Genomic DNA, 20,215 nt, shown 5'->3' with positions numbered 1-20,215 from the left:
CTAGTATTTATGTCGAACACATATTTGCATTTTAGGAGTAGTAGTTCATTCAAGTGAATTTAGAAGGAAACCCTATAAGTCGACTTTTGAATGGGAAAGTTGGGCTCAATGAATCAATCATCCCATTTGTCTATTTCTGGCTTAAGTGCAGTTTCATTTTAGTCATAGCAAGTGATTTTCCAAGTGTGTGTGTTTAATTTCAAATGCCATGATTTATTTACGTTTTTGTTTTAAACCATTGTTAATGGTTTTCTGAAGCGCTAATGGAAAAGGAAAGATCACTCGATTTCCTGTGTTTCGATTTAACATTAACGTTGGGGTTGGATAATCAATGGCAATTATTTTCTTGAAAGTGTTTGTGTTTTCATGGACCACAGATATAGTGACATTTCTGATTTATAACATTCCCCTTTTTCACACTCAGACAGCGAGATCGAGAATATTGCAGCACCCGCTGGTTCTTGATGGCACTTAAATTAAACGAATTCCCTGCACCGATACTAAAATACGGTTTGACCATTTTAAAGCCATTCCATCCTGAACCGATGCATTTGTGCTATGCTCAAGGTCTAAGGTCTGAGTGGCTAATTCATGTAACACATAACTGAAAGAGAAACATATAACCTAGCGCAAAATGAGAGAGAGAGAGAGAGAGAGAGAGAGAGAGAGAGAGAGAGAGAGAGAGAGAGAGAGAGAGAGAGAGAGAGAGAGAACCTGAGTTCAATCTCTAGCAAAGACAGTCATTAAATTGCTGCAACAAAAATTGGCGCACATTGAGGGTCTCTGTATTTCTAAGGTTGTTTCTGTATTTCTATTACTATTGCGGTATTTATAGAGATGTGAATAAATTTCGATGTCAGGTGTTGGGATTTGTATGACTGCGAATGTATTTCGAAGGGCGATTCGGTATTTGCAGCGTTCTGAAAGTGGTTTAGAGGTATTTCGGTATTATTAGGACTGTTCCTTTATCAACAAACTGTTACCCGTATTTACAAAGATATTTTAAGTTTTTTGAATTAATATGTCGGTATCAGCAGGTTTATATCGGTATCGACAGTGCGACGCTTTGGCATTTTACTAAACGTGTGTGGTGCATAGGAGCAGTTTCTTGATCGTTTGAAATTTAGCTTTACAATTTGAGTGTAATAATCGCGCTTACCGTCCCCATAACGACTCTGGTGTTTAATTTCCTTGGAGCATTTAGCGAATTTAGCACAACGAAATGCGGAAGGACTTGATTAAAACACATTCGGTTGGTTAGGTTTGGCGTTTTCATTAGAAACATGACATTTAAAGGTGCTATTCCTTGTCGTAACTGACTTTTACTCTCTCGACAGATGATTTGGAATAGTCTGATATTCACACTTCGAATGTGAGGCGTATCTATAAAATCTTGTTTTGAATACATCAGAAAATGATTGCAGTCCACGCATTGTTATAAGACATGTGAAAAAATGATTTCATGAAATTGTAAGAGCGAAGAGTGATTCATCGTATTTCCATACGAGTTATGTATCGCAAAAGAAATCAAGATAGTATCCCGTTTGCCTTCGGATATATCTCCTAGAGGAATATCATCTTAATTGCGATATTGGAATTCTCAATTAGGTACCAATTTTATTTCAAAAAAGAATTAGGATTTCTGCTTGAATATTGCGTGCAATAAAGTTTAAGCCTAAGTCAGATATATTACAATGTAAAAGAAAGGATCAGTCTCGTGTCTCTCACTCAGCGAACATTTTGGGTCTGTCGGCAGAACAGCTGGTTTATCTAGTCGATGACCCGAATTCGTTTTGTAGTCGGGGCACTCAAAAGAAATATGTATTTTCCCTGTTCGTTTACAAAGATTTAATTACAGCAATGTCTTTTTTTCATTATCATTGATTTATTTTATTTATCCTCATTAAATATATATTGGTGGCATATTGCCGTTTTAATGAATGCGGCGAATCATTAAATGGACATTTAAAGAATACAACTTATCTTTATTCATTCCTGGGATTAACGTTTTATTTCTAATTGACATTTTCAAAACAAACATGGTATGCTGAATATCTTGATTAAATTACTTTACGAGCGCCCTGGATTTTTTTTGATTTTTTTTTTATTTAAATTTTTTTGTTTTTGTTTTTTTGTTTTTGTTCGGGTTTTGTTTTTTCTTTTGATCATTCAACGCCATATCGAGGAATCATAGAAATTTGTCATTGTGGTGGATTAACCTTACTACAAAAATAATATCCATGGTCCTAAACCACTGGTAACTGAAGATCTAAATATAGTGCGTGTCTAGAGGTAGTTGTGAGTCTACAAAAGCCACACACAAGGCTCTATATTTGGTATAACGTTAAGTAGGAGGCGATGACAGGCGAGACTTTCTGAGAAGTAACTATAGGGAAGTAATGTGTATTCAAAGTCGTTAAGATGGTGTTATATGTTATCACATAGCGATTAAACTTCACGGGTGGTTTATTTTCGCCATAATCGCGTTTTCGCTAAAATCCGCTATTCTTAACGCCAGTGAAATAATGACCCCACTAATTAAAAGCGCTATAAACAACCATTCTCCCTTTACTTCTGGGATGTAAATTTGAAACCCACACCAGGTATTGCCAGGTACTGATGTAGGTTTGGGTATTTTGTCTACTTACTCAGGCATCAATTCACGTTATATAAACCTTGCACGTTCATAAATTGTCTTCACTGTTTATAAAAAATATAGAAAATATGAGGGTATATCGTTTATGCTTTATGATATAGGCACTCTTAGTTAACAGCCATAGCTAAATGAATGCCAAATGAATAACATGACTGTTTCACGAAACACAGCAATGCTAATTTTTATCTAACGAAGCGAAGTGTTGTAATATAATGCGCTGCAATGTAGATATCAGCGTATGTTTATATATTACGCAGAATAGATTTCATGTTTTGTTGTTGTTTTTGTTATGTTTTTATCCCGATGATGATACCAAATCACTTAGATGACTAAGGGTGACTCAACGTCATGTACACGTACCGCTATTAATTTGTGATTCGTACTGTTGTGAGGTTTACACAATAAAATAATCTGTAATGGAAGTGAGATTACTGAAATAAAACCGTGTAACATGCAACTTATTCTCGTTAAAGTCTAGATCCATATCGAAAACAAGCTCATGACGAAAGCCTTAACAGCCCCGAAGTGCAGCTAATGTTGCTATGTCGTGACCGTGTAACAGTCAAATTGTGTAGGGTAGTTCTCACTCCTTTCATACATGCAAACTGAAGACTAGGAAAGTAGTTGTTATATGCCATGTCAACCCACCTGCATAGAAACAGTTTTCATTTCCCCTGTCATATCATCAAAGGCTATTTGCCTTTAATATTATTTTTTGCGACGACTGTCCGTGACAATTGGTATACTGAAATATCATGTAATATTATGTATTGAAATATAAAAACTCTGATTTTTCATGTCTTATTTTTGCAAAATTTGATTGTTGAAATAAAAGATCAAGATACAATTTCGATAGATTCCTCTCCCCGGAGGGTGTATTGCATTTTTCATTCTTTTTGCATGTTCTTAACATAATTTGGTTCCTCTCTACCTCATAGTGATCAACCATTACACAATTAACAAGTTTTTCTTCTTGGTTGATTGATTGTTTGTTGGTTATTTTGTTTTGTGTTAATTTGTTTTGTTTTTATTATTATTATTTTATTTTATTTTATTTGTGATGGTGACATGACAGTGATAACTTTAGGAGGACGTTACTTGGAAGTTTTTCATTAAAGCAGTTAATACATTCTATACATTACCAATGAAAATAACAATGTTTTTCCTTCTTTGTTTTCTCAGGTACAGGAATGCCCCCGGAAGTGTTCTTGTCCACCTACTCCGCCGGTTTGTAACGAGGGCATCCGGACAATCAGAGACGGATGTGGTTGTTGCTATATGTGCGCGCGCCAACATGGTGATATGTGTAGCCGGAAGGACAAGTGTGATGCGCAACAGGATCTCTACTGTGATAATGAAGGGATATGTAGAGGTACGTAATGCATTGTCAGTGTCATTCCTGGTAACAATGCATCCGTTTTATAAGGAAAATATATTAGTACAGTAGTAGGCATATTAACCGATCGCCAGGTGTAATATAGCAACAGCCTCGTGCCCGCAAACGCACGTGTACCTGTTCAATGTCGGAGCAAACATGGAAGCTTACACACTACAAAATACAAAGTCACGTGTGATTTGATTGACAGCTGGTGATCCGACAATTCCCCGTTAGAAATACTTATTAAAATATATTCAAAAGTTAAAATGGAATGTAACAGTATGTTGCATGTTTTATGACCATTTTCCAATCAATATACTAATAGCATTCAAATGAATGGAAATCTATAAAAGTACATTTAAAAGTACTTCTAAATCAGATATATAACATGTACAGAATACAATCACCATCAAACGACTGATTTGAATTAATTGATTAACTTACTCATGTGGTCGTTGAGGGTGGCGATTTTAATTCGTGATCATGATGTAAAAATATACGGGGGTTTTGATTAAAAAGATGCAGCTTTAGATATTCAACCAATTTGATAAAACCACAAAAATCTAAAATAATAATTCTGAACAGATCATTGAGAAGATATTAGTAAGGAACCGAACAACACAGGATAACTCTAGTACGTTATCAAAGGCAAATAGAACAACAATACTTATAAGAGGTAAATAAGGCCGAATGAAATACGCTACCTCTCTATCGAAGTCGAGGCGGCTATACGACGACACTTCTACAAAAATACGTTTGGTTAACATTGCATAAGATGGCGTATAATATATTATTATTACTCAAAAGGCACATAAACTATTCCCGATAGATTCGAATCGACCCAATGACCTTTTGTTCGTTTGTCCTCTTACTAGCGTTTACCAGGGGATGACGTATATCCATGTCAATAAAATCGCCGTATGGGTACCTAGTTAGCCGCCAGAGGAGTCTAATTTATTTCAGAGTCATCTATTGATTCACTAACTACTCTACGTATTTAACAGATGAAATTAGCAATTTAACGAAACTGCTACAAACAAACAAGGTTGAAACGTACATCACGCAGATAAGACTAAAAAATAGCATGTCAACCAGGCATGGCTCATCACGTGCCAAGATTTAATGTGTTTTGCTGGCTGTTTACGTACGGGAACAGATCTTCTGCAGCCTTAAGTTTGTATTTGACTTTCTTTATGTCTGAATCTCTGTGTAGGTAAAATTCATTACTCAATTTAATGGTCGGGTAATTACGTGTGTAATCTCCATGCACGTATATCATTACAAAATAGAGACAAGGTACTTTGTATGGTTTAGAAATTCAGTTGTTTTAGCTTGTATTCGTGTATTTTCGTACTGTTCCTGAACAAATTACTAGCAAAACACGACTGCAATAAAACTGGATTTATACCTAATGCTACTTAGTAAACAGAGTTAGAGCTACCTTAGCAACCACCTCTATATAAACTTCCGTATGATACCAAAATATAGATATGACTCCAGTAGATAGGAGAAAACAAACACACGTCTTAATGATAAACTTCTTAAAAAATATATTTACTTATTTATATTTTCTCTATTTTTCATTTTTGCAGCATTTGTACCAAAGACATGTTTTGTAAATGGAAAGGAATACAAAGATGGTGAAAAATTCAAACCAGATTGTCGACGTTTGTGCACGTGCCAAAATGGGAAATACGGTTGCGTGAACCTTTGTCCTCAGGAGGACTTCCGGCCGTCGGCGGAACACTGTCCGAACTCCCGTCTTACGGAAGTCAGAGGTCGGTGCTGTAAAGAATGGACATGTTACCAGGAGCAGACGATCAAATCTCCACGGCATGCAGCGTTACAAAGCGCTAACCTCGTACTACCAAACAACAAACAAGGTAGAGTTACTGATGTCTTTTTTAATCTTGTTTGGAACGACCTTTTTCATTGGCTTAAAATTGAATTATCATCTCACAACCCGAAAATGTCGTCATCGGTTGTAACGTGTCCTCTGATTGGCTGAAAAGTAACGAAATCATTACATGGAAAAAAAGTATCCTTGTTTTGTTTTCGTACCGTAAATCGTTTCAGCTTAATCCTAAATGCATTCAAATTGAAATTAATAACAAAAATAGAGTTGACAACATTGTAGTCCAATATGGAATTGCAATTGCTACATAAGAATCTGAAAATGATTTTAATCTGAGCTGCTTATCTTGAGCTAATTAACAAAAACATTCTTTACAGCTATGACTGCTAGCATCTTTAATATACCAAGGAGTTGTCTATTAAAATCATAATTACAGACGAATAACAAAAAAAATATACAAAGAGATGATGAAATAAATGATTTATTATCGATGCTCATGGTGTATCTTTTCCAATATGTCGTTGTCATTGCAAACCCGCCCCAAAATGTCTAAGCCCTTCCGGAAAGAGATACAACAGGAATATACCACAGCCTACCAAAACATTAAGACATCCAATACAATGTATCCAGGGAAAGTGATGTCTAAACGAAAGAATGTCCATTTAATAAAGAATATTTGAGAATAATATTGTATAATTATATCATTTCCCTTAAGTCTTAATTTGATTTAGATTTGTTTTCATGCGCATTGAATGTACAGCATTTCTATAATTCGAGCTCCGAAGAACGTTTTTTTCGTTATCTCGCGGTTCTTTGGTTGGTCCCGAATCACTACTAACAAACCCATTCATGATTCGAATTTTTAACAAATCAAAGGTTTCGTTGCACCTCGCTGTGTGGATGGTTATTTTTTTTATATTTTTTTTTTGTATTCAGTCTTTCGAACTTCGAAATACCGAGGTTTTACTGTATATTATTCTAAAGTCTACATTGAAGTAAAGGGAAAGTACACTGTCTGTTGGTATGGTGATGACAATCGGATCACAGGCTTTCACAAGAATCAGATTTAAAGCTTAATTTAAACAGAATTAGTTGTAGTTACTTTTGAGTCTCGGTTAGTTTTACAGATTTTGTATAAGATTATTACATAAAACTAACAATCGTGTTGATATTGACAGATCCTCTCAACAGTGCATCGGATGTCTTCAAAAGTACAGATTAAATTAATCAAATCTGTATTGATCGTAGGTCACGTGACCACTTCTCCTGATGAGGACAGGGAAGTCTGTGCATTTAAATCGCGATCACGAAGGTTATTTTCAGTAGAAAGCTGCATGTGAAAGGAACATGACAAAGTTGGATAAGTTTCAATTTAAATATGCCATTGGCATGTTCTTGCAATATTCCATTATCCAGACAGTACAGTTACGGTAATAATTTAGATTTTTCTATCATAATGCCTGAACAGAATTTGTTCTCGGTATGTCCCCGAGCAGTGCACACTATAAGAAAGTCGTATTAACACATAAACAAGGACATTATATGTTATACTACATAATCAGGTACCCGGTCTAAATATACATTTCTTTGAATTGATTTTCCGCTGTTATCATAAGTGGTATGACTTTATTTTGTTACGAAACGTCAAGTAAACGCCGTGGATAGGTTATGATACACTGAGGCAGACGTAAATTTCTTCAATTTCTTTTATATATATATATATCAATTAAAAGCAGACTTTATATCAAAAGGATATCTATAGGCCATTGTATTGTTTGTGGAATATCGATCCATACAGCTTCTCAAGTTTAAATTTTAATGAGACATTCACTAGTCGTTTTGATATGTATTTACGCGAGTCAAATTTTTTTGCGATTTCAGTTAAACGAGAAAATCAAATTTTCGAGATTAAGATTTCAGGGTATCAATGATAAACCATTTCTCAATATTACGCGGATCAAATTTTCGCCATTTTATCAATAATCCGTGAAACCACGAAAATGACTACACGGTAATCACCTTGGTTGGTATTTTAGATTGGTTCGATTAAAGGGGCAATGCAGTCCAAGAGTACATTAAAATTTGCAAAGATACATGTATCGGATAGAAACCAGTTCTAATGGAAGTTAGATTAGTTGGTTTTACTGTGATACCAGAAAAGCCCACTATGGTGTGAGGGTGTGTGTGTGTGTGTGTGTGTGTGAAAGTTTCAAACGCGCTCGCTGTCCGCCTTTACACATTTTGGTTGAATGTGTAAAAACAATGTCATCAACTCCTCGGTGATTATGTATTGCATTTGCTTATTTTACGTGACATTGGATCGAGTACGAGTATATCGCACATATTGTACCTGCTTCTTGCGTGACATTGGCTCAGATATAAGTAAATCGTTTATATTGTACCTGCTATTTGTGTGACATTGGCTCCGATATTAGTACATCGTACATATTGTACCTGTAATTTGAATGACATTGGCTCGGATATGAATTTTCATAAAACAAGAAAAGCATTAGATATGTCATTGTGGTATTTGAGCTGTCTATTGAAATACCATATTGTTTTCAGAGTCCCAAACCATGCAGTCAAAACCAGTCCATCCAGAATGCCAAGATAAAGATAAAAATTGGAGTCCATGTTCAGTGACGTGTGGGGTCGGCACGTCGACACGAGCGTGTGGACAGACGGAGCGTCAGACTCGACTGTGTTACCTGAGACCGTGCGGAATGAACGTCACAACATTGGTAAGGAATGGGTTACCGTATAACTGGTAATTTTGGGGGTTTTACATTTTTCCAAGTTCACAAAACATAATATTGGCAACAAACTATATGTGTTTAATCCATGAAAAGAAGGTTCGGGGAATGCAGAAATTCTTATTATCTTATTATTCATGTCAACAAAACGCACAGTCTTAATAAACAAGGAAGTAGGTTTAAACGTTCAAACAATATATTTTGATTCAAAATTACGATTTTTGTCCACAAAGAAAATAGCGTCCCTACTATGGAAATACTAGGATAGCTCATTCAATCACAGTGCAAAATCGCATTTCCGATAAAAAGACACTTTGAAATATATTTTCATTAGCTTATACGATCTCCATCTACATCGTAATGTTTTCTATATATCTAATATTTTACTATGATAGCTCTAATTTTGCAAGGAAGATAAACAGTCTTCCAATATTTACTTTGACCTATGACATAGACACCACTGATTTCGAAACTCATGGGATTCATCTATGTAAATAAATTCAATTAATTAAATACAACGTCTTTTTTACTTTCAACACTTGTTTTCTTTATCATTTTTCGTCATCAACATTTTACACTGCTTTATTTCTTTCTGCTGTTCTGGCGCTCAAAATAAGAAAAAATCAACACAATGCATAGAAATGACTTGCAATTTTTTCGTAAACACATAATATATTATGTGATATTTTATCTATTTTTTTACTAAGCGCCTCAGTAAAGCAATCCGAAGGATATTGATTTGTTGTAAGTGTATCGTAACAGTCGTTCACTATTCCTGTATCGTTTTAATAACGTTTCTAAGTATTTACTTTGTGAATGGATTAGAAAAAATAACATTTAGGTGATAAGATTGCTCCAAAGATCCCGAAGCTTTAGTATGATATTAGTATTAATCAGCACCCAGACTGTTGTTGACAGATTAGATTATTCAATGGCTGATATTGACCCGACAAATCGCTGGTCAGTCTGGCTAGGGTTTCTTCCACATGGTGGCGTGGACAGCAGACGGTCAAGGAAGGTCACTAAAGTCAATATCTGTCAATTATTAAGGTTCCATAGTATAAATAGTTTAATTCATACTATGGAAGAGAGGTATATTTAGTCAAACGTGTACAGAGCGCTAGGCGTCGCTTAAATTTCGAAAATATAAACGACGATCGTCATCGCAAATTGTTAGTTTAAATAGACATTTGGTATCAATATAAGCAATACTGAGTAAATGTCCCTATCTTACTGACTATGGGAATGGGGACAAATAAATCGTCGCAAAAATATACTATCTTCAAGAATAATGGAAATTTTGAACTAAAGATTGCGAAAATAAATCACAGGGAAGAAGTCGTTTGGCATACGAAGACGCATCTTTAAGTCGCCTTGGTAATAAATCTTTTTATAGTATACTAATTGAAGACCGATAAAGCGTAGGAAAAAATTACCAAAAATACACATCACCTTGAAAACTGTTCAAACTTGCTCGAATGTAAAAAAAAACCCGACAAATTGCTACTCAAGACGACTGAATGTCGTCTGCGTCAGCGATTCACCTTGAAAAAGTATTTCTGGAAATAGAAACAAGCATAGTAACAATGGAACATTTACTGTGTATTCAATCGAGAAAGCATGTCAACTTTTTTTCTGACGTAACAGAACATGATAAAGACCTTGAATCTTCTTTTCGTATATGGTGGCGTGTAAATGACCAGAATGGCAAAACCTAGTTTTAGTTATCGGTGTGCACACTGATAGCAAGCAAGGTTCCCTCGCTCGGCTGTCTCCCGTGTAGGCTAGCGGTGACAGTTGCCGTGTAGACACATTCCTCACATCGCCCTTGTCAGCCAGTGCTAGGGAAAGATATCATCTCTCACTTTTTTTTTTATTACGCCGGATTCTTGCGGAATATCTCCCCAGTCAGAACTGAATTGTATTACATAAGATATTAAACGTCTATCAAAATAGAAAAGTCCTCCGACCTTTGACCTTCAATGTCTAATATCTACAAAAATGCTGCAAAGTTATAGCTTTTTTTGTGATCTACATGTATATATTGGAAAGTCGCATCCTCTTCAAAATCACACGGCGTCTCTGTCTACTCCTATCGCGTTTGTATGGATTTGTATGGAAATAAATGTTATTGGGTGTCAGTTGAGCCATCCTCCAGCTTTCCTGCCACAAGTTCTGATGAATTATATCGCTTGGCTCTCAATACTTTCGGTAGTCAATAAATAAACATTAGAAAATGTAATTACGATTAAATTTAAAGAACAAATCGATATTTGTGCGTTTTGGTGAAAAGGACAAAACAACAAATTAAAATGTGGAAAATTCACACGAATTGTTGTGAAATATAACAAAATTGACGCAAATGATATCGATCGGCTGTCTAGAACAAAAGGAATAAAAAAACATTCATTACTCCAGCAATGGAACCAGCGGTTTAGGGAATAACAGTATTATTTTGTGATTACTAACACCATTGTATCAAATTGTAATTTGTTCGTACTGTTAAAATAACTCATCAATCAGGCAAATGCTGACCAAGTGTCCTACTAACATGTAAACATCTTTTTTTTTTGTTATCAATGCAAGTGTGCATACATCAACCTTGATTAATGAACATTACACAAACTACGAGCTCGACTACTTTCTTTTTATTGGCGTAAATCTAGAACAAATGATTGCTTGTTTTAAATCTTAGGGATTTTGTTTATTATTTTGAATGCAAGGTCAAAACATTAAGCAGGGAAATAAAAAAGAAGTTAGTTTCCTTTTTCAATTTTCTTATCACCGGCTTATTAGCAGTAGAAAAGATATTTGATTCGTAAAATTCGATGGCACAAAGAAGTTGCAGACGTCATTTTTGGTACCAAGGGGAAGTAACAAATATGGATATATCAAATATATTACTGTTGTGCAAGATAATGGCTTCTTATATAAATTTTATTTTAATTTGAGGTCGAATAAACTTGCTTTGCAATTTTTTGACGGCTGTCTATAACAATGTGAGTAGTAAAAGTAAAAAACATTCATTATCTCAGCAATGGAAACCAGCGTTTTAAGGAATAACATTATTATTCTGCGATCGTAAACTTTTCGTTTTCATTAATGTTACTGGTATTGTGAATAACCACTTTTCAAAAGGAGACGCACTGACCAATTATTGGTTCCATATACAAAAAAAGCCTCAGGTTTAGGATTTGTGATCAAAAGCTGTCGATATGGTTATGAAATGCCGCGATCTATGACTCGTTCAGTTTTAAATCGTACTTTTATTTTAAATATCTCTAACTAACAAACAACTATAATTTATTGCAGGGTCGGAGCAAATGCACACCCACAACACGTACTAGACATCGGCGCCATATTGAGTACAATGCTCTCGGACAGAACTGCACTAGCACCAAGCCATTCAGGATGAAGTTCTGCACCACTTGCAAAGACAACCGTTGTTGTTTCCCAAAAAGGCAACAGACTAGGGACATAGAGTTTAGGTGTGACGGTGGCAGGCATACCTATTTAAAGTTTGCCTGGATCAAGCGCTGTATGTGTAGCAGAAGATGCCAGAGAAGAAAAAGAAATGGTGTCTGAAATCGATGAGGGATAAAATTTTGGCAACTGTTATTGTTACTACCAAAGCTGTTTGTTCCCTTTAACGACAATTGTCAACAGAAAAGAGTGCATTTAAACATGTCCTTAAGACCACCAGAATACTTGCTAAAATAGTCTTCATACCCAAACGTCTTTATGCAGAAACCAAATCATGTTGAAATTGAGCACTTTTAACGATACAACAGTGGTCTTTATAGCAAATGGTTGATATAAAAAAGGTGTTCGCTAAGGCAGGTTCTATTGTACTTTGTTTGGTAAAATACTATCAGAGTTGATTACATTTTATTGATTTTATTTGTATTGATACATGTACAGTGTATATAATCTTGAAAATGTATTGGTATGTAACAAAATCTAAATAACAACACTTTGTATTTTTATTTAATGCAAGCCTACATGGATTTAAAAGTCTGTTAGTGATGAAAATATCATGTAGATATTTACATAAATATGACGGTACAAATGTTTTAGACAACCATAACATACACTTAAAGGATATTTTCTACAATTGCATCATTTTGTTGAAATGAACCTTTTAAATTGACTTATCAAAGGTTTTAATGTAAATGTATTACATATAACAGAGGCATCTTTCCCGTGCGGGTAGGTATCGATCATGACGTCACTATGTTATGAGAAGAATATAACGTTAAATACTCACAAACACATGACGTTACAGTCAATACCTACTGACAAGAGCCGATAACTCTGTAATAGGCATATAAATGATATTGCAGTTGGATTTTATTAACAAATCCCCAATTATTTCATTATTGTATGCAACATTTCATAAATCAATGATCCAACGACTGTGGTAAATTGATTTCCAACGTTAGTCGTCTTACTTATTATAAATCATATTTTTGCATGTATCATATACGCTGACGACTGATATGCGATCTGTTCGTATCAAAGTTATCAATATTTATGGGTAAAGAACCGAGAATGATCGCTATGGTGGTTTCTCCAGTAGATAGTAATTACAACCTAGTGAAAGTTTGATGTAGGCCTCACCCGAGATACAGTCACGGCATGTTCATAGCATGGTACTCTAATAGGTATGATTGATGGTTTCAGTTGCAATCTATATGATACATCTTATCAGGTAGGATCGGTCTCTGGTTCATTAGTGGAATCTATCAAGGGCATGATCAATATGTGCATCGTGTCAAAACGCGTCGTCGACGCTTTTAACGATCAAAAACCAATGGATTCATTTTTAGTTTGAAGCTTGTTTGACTAACATAGTGTGTAATATCATTTACAACGAGAATGATATGCCAATTAAAATCATCTAGGTGCGATCTCGCGGTATAGTACTGAATACCGTACCATGATGTTATATGTTGGCGCAATGAGACAGTTAAAGACGCAAGGACGTGTTTTCGTCATCGTATCTGTTTTCACCATAAAATATGACTGCATCAAAATACGTTATTCTGTGATTTGGTGACGTCATAATCAATCATCAAAGCTCGAAATGCGTATGATGACGTCATATTAAAACTTCACATTAGCGGATATAATGCTTTTACAGATAAAGAAAAAAAATGACGAAATACTGCAATAACAAACAATATCTAATGACGTCATATTTTAATAATCGATATTTGTTGATGTAATACGGAGATATATTAACATGTGAGTAGATGACGTCATACTGCAGTGACCCGTATGCACATTCTTGATGAATCGATATCACATGTGTAATTTCGAAGCTTATATTTTTACTTATATCATCGTATGATATATATTTGGAGCTAAATTATTCATGATTATATTATAATAACAAACTGATGGTGTAAATAATCAAAATACGGGACAACGTGTCATTGTCATGATTTCCTATTCAGTTTGTAAATGAGTTATTGTTTAATGTGCTTAAAATAGTTACATGATCAAAGATGTTGGCTGTGAATTTTTTATGTTCATACATTGTGATCGAGGTTGTGCTATAAACTATCCATTATGTACAGTTTATGTCTATGTATCATCTTTTCCATGAATATTAATAGATGTTTCTTCACACACGGCAACTATTGAAAACATTTTCTATAAGGAAAATACATTTTATTTCAACCAACATTTAGTGATACATATACAGGAAATGAAATAAAATAAATTGTATATTATAATAAATTAAAATCAGCAGTAAATAGTTATTAATTTTATAGAAAACTTGAAAAATCAATTATACTAGAATTACAAGATGGCGATAATGTAGGTGTCAATGAAAAAACTAAGAAGTAAAATGGTTCGTTACCATAAAGCAATTTCAAAAAACCTTGTTATTTTTATTTGATGTTCATTTGACATTTTGTAAATGTTTTCGGTTACCACTAAAAATATGCCCCGCTAGTAATATCGTTTGATAATGTGACTGAAATTAGGCGAATTACTTTAAGATATTTTAAAATTGCAAGTTTTATTTCAAAATCGTAATTTATGTGGCATGTTTTCCCTAAGCTTTGGTATCATTCAACTAAATATGTAGGTTACTTAAAATCATGAAATTAATGGCCATTCACGTATTTCGCAAAATTAATCGCAGTGACAAAAATTTTTTATGGGAAACGCGGAATTAAGTTATCGCAAAAGTAAGTTGGTTTACTGTTGGTTTTCTGACGTGATCCTCATCGACGCCATTGTTCGTGGTTGGCCTCAGTTTGAGATAAATACAATGCCGTTTAAATTACATATCAAACACATCGACACACGTTGTGATTAATTTACATCGGACGACCTGAGCATTCGTATCATTCTGCTATACAGAGTTTATGGTCATCTGTTGCAGGTAATATATATTGCATCACTACTTTTTGTGTGAAAAATGGCGGTCGATGTTTTTCCTTTTTTCAAATAATGAAAGACATCTCGTTCAGTCAAACTCTTAATACTCCCTACTTTAGGTGACGAAGCAACCGTAGTTAACAAGAGTTTGGTTGAACAGAACTCTCACAAGAGAAACACTTTGAATATAGAAAAAAAATAATACAGTTAAGTAATGAGGCGGATATCTAATTGACAACTATTGATATTATATTGTATATAATCATTCTACCATTCACCTCTATACCATGTATTTTGTTTACGTTGCCTGTATATTTTGTGGCATCTTGGTGAAACTAATGTTGCTACGGACACATGTTTTTTTATTAATAAAACGGTATCATATCGGTACATTAAATACATCTCTTGTGGAATTCTTAATTTAAAACAATGCGTTTCAACAAGCACTATATCTGGACACCGAACGAAGCGCATTTATTCTTTGTATTAAACATTTATAAACTTGCAATTGATGAAAGACCAAAATTGTATATCAAATAAGCTGTAATAAACAGATGTCATGTGGTAACTTAACCTTTAACCTTTGGTTATCTAACATAGGCATATCCAGAAGTTGAGATTGTAAATATGGTCTATTAAACGGTGACCACTTCGTCGAACGAAGCGTATAGTTTTAATATTTAGTTGAACAAATCCACACTCAATGTTTCCATTACCATTTGGTTCATAAGAATATCAAATTAGTACAAAGACCTTCCAAATACATCGCAGCATGTAATGATAGTGAAGAGTACCAATATTTAAAAATATATCAATACCTGCAGAAGCATAATGAAGATCAGGTTTTGCTGTTTAAAGGGAGATAACTCAAACAAAAGAAGACTTCTAAATCATAAATAAATACAATACAGTTAATACAATGGAGAAAAAATGAAATGAAAAGTCTGTAATTTATAATCAAATGATCTGACCTCGGTTTCATCAACATTACTTAAACTACATTTTTTATTTGAAAGCATTATAGAAAGAAAGGGGAATTTTGTTATTTTTTGTTTTTCTTCTTACTATTGATAAGTTGAAAGTTAATGTCCAAATATCCGTACATAATGTATCTAATTTTTTTCATGATTAAGAAGAAAAAATCCTTTTGTAAATCATCCAGAGACAGGACTAAATCGAAGTCAAGATGAGCGATAATGAATTATTGAAGATTGCTAATTGGATCCCATTAAGGCAAACAAGCCGAAATTAGCCTACACTGTCATTGCCGAAAACGTCATGTGACTACCGTTACTACGTACATATAACGTCTTAGCTGCAATATTGTAGCTCAAAAGACTTTTAGACTTTAAAGCTACAATTGGTGCCTATTACTGCTAATGGAGCAGAGTAATGATTATGCAAACCATTATTAAAACGTTTGCATGCATTTTATCTTATTTGTTTTATATCGCTTACCTACTAGACAATAAAACTGACCGTATAAAATATCAAATTCTCAGCTACACATTATTTTTTTACATATACATATCAAGGCCCTTCTGAAGAGAATTTATACCGGAAGTCTTCAAATTATTAATTTGACGTCTTGTGAGCGGTACGGTAGATATTAAGAATGGTAGTTATGTTTGTTTAGGATAACAACATTATGTAAATGCTTGTATATGCATAAATTAATGGGAAACCTACAACAAAGTATAGAAAATTGTGCCCGAGTGATTTTCGGAGGCAGTGCTCCACTACGATACATAGGGACCAATTCGTACCCGGCCGAAATGTATAGTAGGCCGGGAACGTATATTAGTTCTAATAACGTCTGTCCGAATTCTTCCGATAACGGGTCCTGAACTTTCCGACGACCGTTCGGCAATAATCTTAACTTCTATAGCAACCAGTTTAAAATGAAGGCATGTTTACAAGTATTGACCTCAACAACTGCTGAACTAAAGCTATTAAGAAATCAATGTAAATATTCTTTGATATAACTTAATTTCAACTACATCTACAAATGCTAACAATATCGGGGTCGAAACTAAGTTGATTTTTTGTTGATATTTACGTATAGTGTGGCCTTCAGGAAGTCCTTATATGGAGCGTTGATGAAACTTGATCATGGTCTTTAAACACACTGCCGACCATTTGTCTCCTGCGCAAAAAGTTTATCATACCGTCGCTTCTCAGACGGTTCCTAAAGTTGTCAATATTGAACCAAAACCCTGTTATTTGTGGGTTTTTTTTCTTTATGAAAATGTTTAATGTATAAGCAGACATATATATCATTTATATATTTTAGTTTGATAATAGATCATTATAAGACTCATTCATATGTGGATATGAAGAACATCGATAATTTACCCGAGGGTCTCCAAATTTAGTAAAACTCCAGACTTGCCTAGGCCCATATAAAATTTTGTCACCCGATGGCTGAATATCCCTATCCTTTATATCAACACTTTAAAGAGTATTTTTCTTTCATATCCCGATGTTTTTATTACAATTTGACATTGAAAATACTCCGCCATTTTGAAATTCTAAAAAAACAACAATGATAACTTGTGTCAATGAATATGAATTAATATTTATTTATCATCATTATCATCACAGATAAGATCAATCGTTTCAGATGCTTACGTCAGATTACAATGATTTTACTATTACAAATGATTTTTGTTTTTATATAACATTGATATACTTAATGTATTAACTCTTGCACATTCAGTCATTCTTAATGAACATATCCATCAAATCAAACCTGCTTTAGCGTCCACCTCTTAAACCAACCACCTACTTCGTATGGACACTTTCACAAGGGCCCGAGTGTATAAAACACTTGGCTATAGAGACTTTTTGTCTTGGTCCTTTCGGTGGTCTTTATAGACAGGAGTGACCGTCAAATCAAAATTAAAACACAATTTTTGGGCGAACATTTGGAAATATACTTATACATACATAGCCTTGCTCGTCGCTGGTTGAATCCTTCCAAAATATTTTTTTAATCAAAACTGTGTTTGAGATTTATGTGGAAAATACTATTTTTGTAATGTTCTATTTTTCGTCAAACAATTTATCAATTTTACATTAATCACATTATCATGAAATATTGATATAATTATCTTCCATGCACAGCTTTCACTCTGCCATTCTTTCATTCATCAGCATAATTATATTGTTTGAGTTTTTTGATACAGAGAGGGAGGAGGGAGAGAGAAAAAAGAACAAAGAATTAGGTAGGAAAGAAGGGATAACGGGATGAACTAGAAAGGAGAGATTCTGAAGAATAAGAGTTAAATGTAGATATATTTTCATGGGAAGAATAATGAATAAACTAATGAAAACATGAGTAAAAAAGTAACGAAAGAAAAAGAAAGAAAGAAGGGGAAAAAGAAAAAAAAAGAAAAGGAGGCAAGAAGTTAGATAGACATTTTATATTTGATATTGACAATTGAATTCAAAATTACTGCTCAACATCCCGATCAAAAGCAAGCATGACACATGTATGTATGACAACAAATAAATATCTATTCTATTTTAATAAAAGATATGTGCAACTGTCAGGGATTTGTGAGTTCTACTAGCTTTATCCATTTTTTCCAATCTTTGGTAAATTTTTCAAAAGTTTTTTCTCCTTTTCTATCAGCTATATATCTTTGAACAAAAATAATAATCTTTAATACAAGTTTTAAAAGCCATCACATTTAAAGAACCATGTAAACATCTTGTTTTATAAATCTAGTGTTTGATAAAAAGAACAATTTCATTTTCTATTCTTTGATATATGCCGTTATGATTAAGTTTTCCGAAAAGTATAGTTTCTTTATCAATTGCAAATGGTATAAACAGAATATCTAAAAGACTTTCAAAATTAGCTAAAAAGTCCTGAACTTCAGAGCATTCCCAAAATAGATGAGTGATTGTCTCCCTTTCTAAAGCACACAACAAACAGTGAGGATTACATTGTATTAGAGAGACCAATTTTACAAAGATAAGTGTTAGTTAGTATATAATGGGAAATTCGGAACTGAAGCCACTGAAGTTTAGTATTATTGGTAGAGATGAAGGGTATATTTTTTTTATATCTTTCCATGTTTCTTGATCTTAGTCAAAAGAGGTTCCCCATTTAGCTTGACCAGTTATTACAGTATTGTTTTTGACAAGTGCTCTATAAAAATCTTGGACTCCACAAAATTTTTTCAGTATAATTTCAAGACTAAAAAGAATAGTTGGATAAAATAATTTTTCATTATGTAAATTTACATATTTCAGATACTTTTTAATGCTGGATATCAGTCCATGATATTGAAAATAATTACTTATTTCACCATAAATATTACAAAATTCATCATATGTAAGAAATGAACATGGAGAAACACTTTTTAACATGTCTTGCATATTTGAAATTCCCTTTCTAAGCCATGATTGGTAGAAAATCGTTTTATTTCAAACAATAATGTTTTTATTGTACCAAATTGGTGTCTTAAGAACAGAGTGTTTTCCGCTTCTAATTGGTTATCCTTTAATCTTAGTTTTAACCATGCTGTTAATACATCCTTCCAAAATCATTCTTACAATTAGACAAAATTTTATTCAGATATTTACTTCCACAGTTTGCCAAATAAAGAAAGTTTACTTTAGTTTTTAGAATAATTTGCCATTTACCATTTGATCTAAAAATTCTTCATATCCACCCTATGTTTAACGAGTCTATAAACGATGAAAAATGAATCATTTTCAAACCTCCATCTATATAATTCTGGATAACTGCATCTCGCTTAACTTTATCTGAGTTGCTATGCCAAAGAAAATTAAAAAGAACTGTGTTAAGATGTTTTACAAAATTTTCATCTGGATTTGGAAGTGAAATAAAAAGATGATTTAACTGAGAAATTAAGAGAGATTTTATGATACACACTCTACCAATAGGAAATACTTTCCTTTTGTTCCATGTTTGTATTAAATTTTTTAATTTACATAATTTCTTATCAAAGTTCAATTTTGGTATTTTATGAAGATCCACATGAAAGTCAATACCAAGAAGTGTAAATTTAGTAACTCCCCATTGCAAGTTCAAGCTCGGAATAAGTGTATCACTATTATACTTTTTACTGCCTATCCAAATATTGGCATAACTACTTAATTCTGTAACAGCTGCCTTCAAAGAGTTTTCAGATCCATCAAGT

General features: G+C 33.7%; 1 protein-coding gene across 1 annotated transcript in view; it reads left to right on the top strand.

Moving 5' to 3' along the window:
- LOC138321580 (CCN family member 5-like) overlaps positions 1-15,439 on the top strand; it is a 63,774-nt gene extending 48,335 nt beyond the window's left edge. Inside the window, exons 2-5 of the mRNA XM_069265349.1 lie at positions 3,839-4,028; positions 5,627-5,917; positions 8,455-8,630; positions 11,955-15,439. Coding sequence (XP_069121450.1) covers positions 3,839-4,028; positions 5,627-5,917; positions 8,455-8,630; positions 11,955-12,227 — 930 coding nt within the window. The 3' untranslated portion in view covers positions 12,228-15,439. The remainder of the gene's footprint in view (positions 1-3,838; positions 4,029-5,626; positions 5,918-8,454; positions 8,631-11,954) is intronic.
- Positions 15,440-20,215: the final 4,776 nt, after the last annotated feature.

This window comes from Argopecten irradians, chromosome 4, assembly GCF_041381155.1.
Source record: "Argopecten irradians isolate NY chromosome 4, Ai_NY, whole genome shotgun sequence".
Classification (NCBI taxonomy): Eukaryota; Metazoa; Mollusca; class Bivalvia; order Pectinida; family Pectinidae; genus Argopecten; species Argopecten irradians.
Note: the sequence above shows the minus strand (reverse complement) of the source record. Positions and strands in the feature narration are given on the sequence as shown.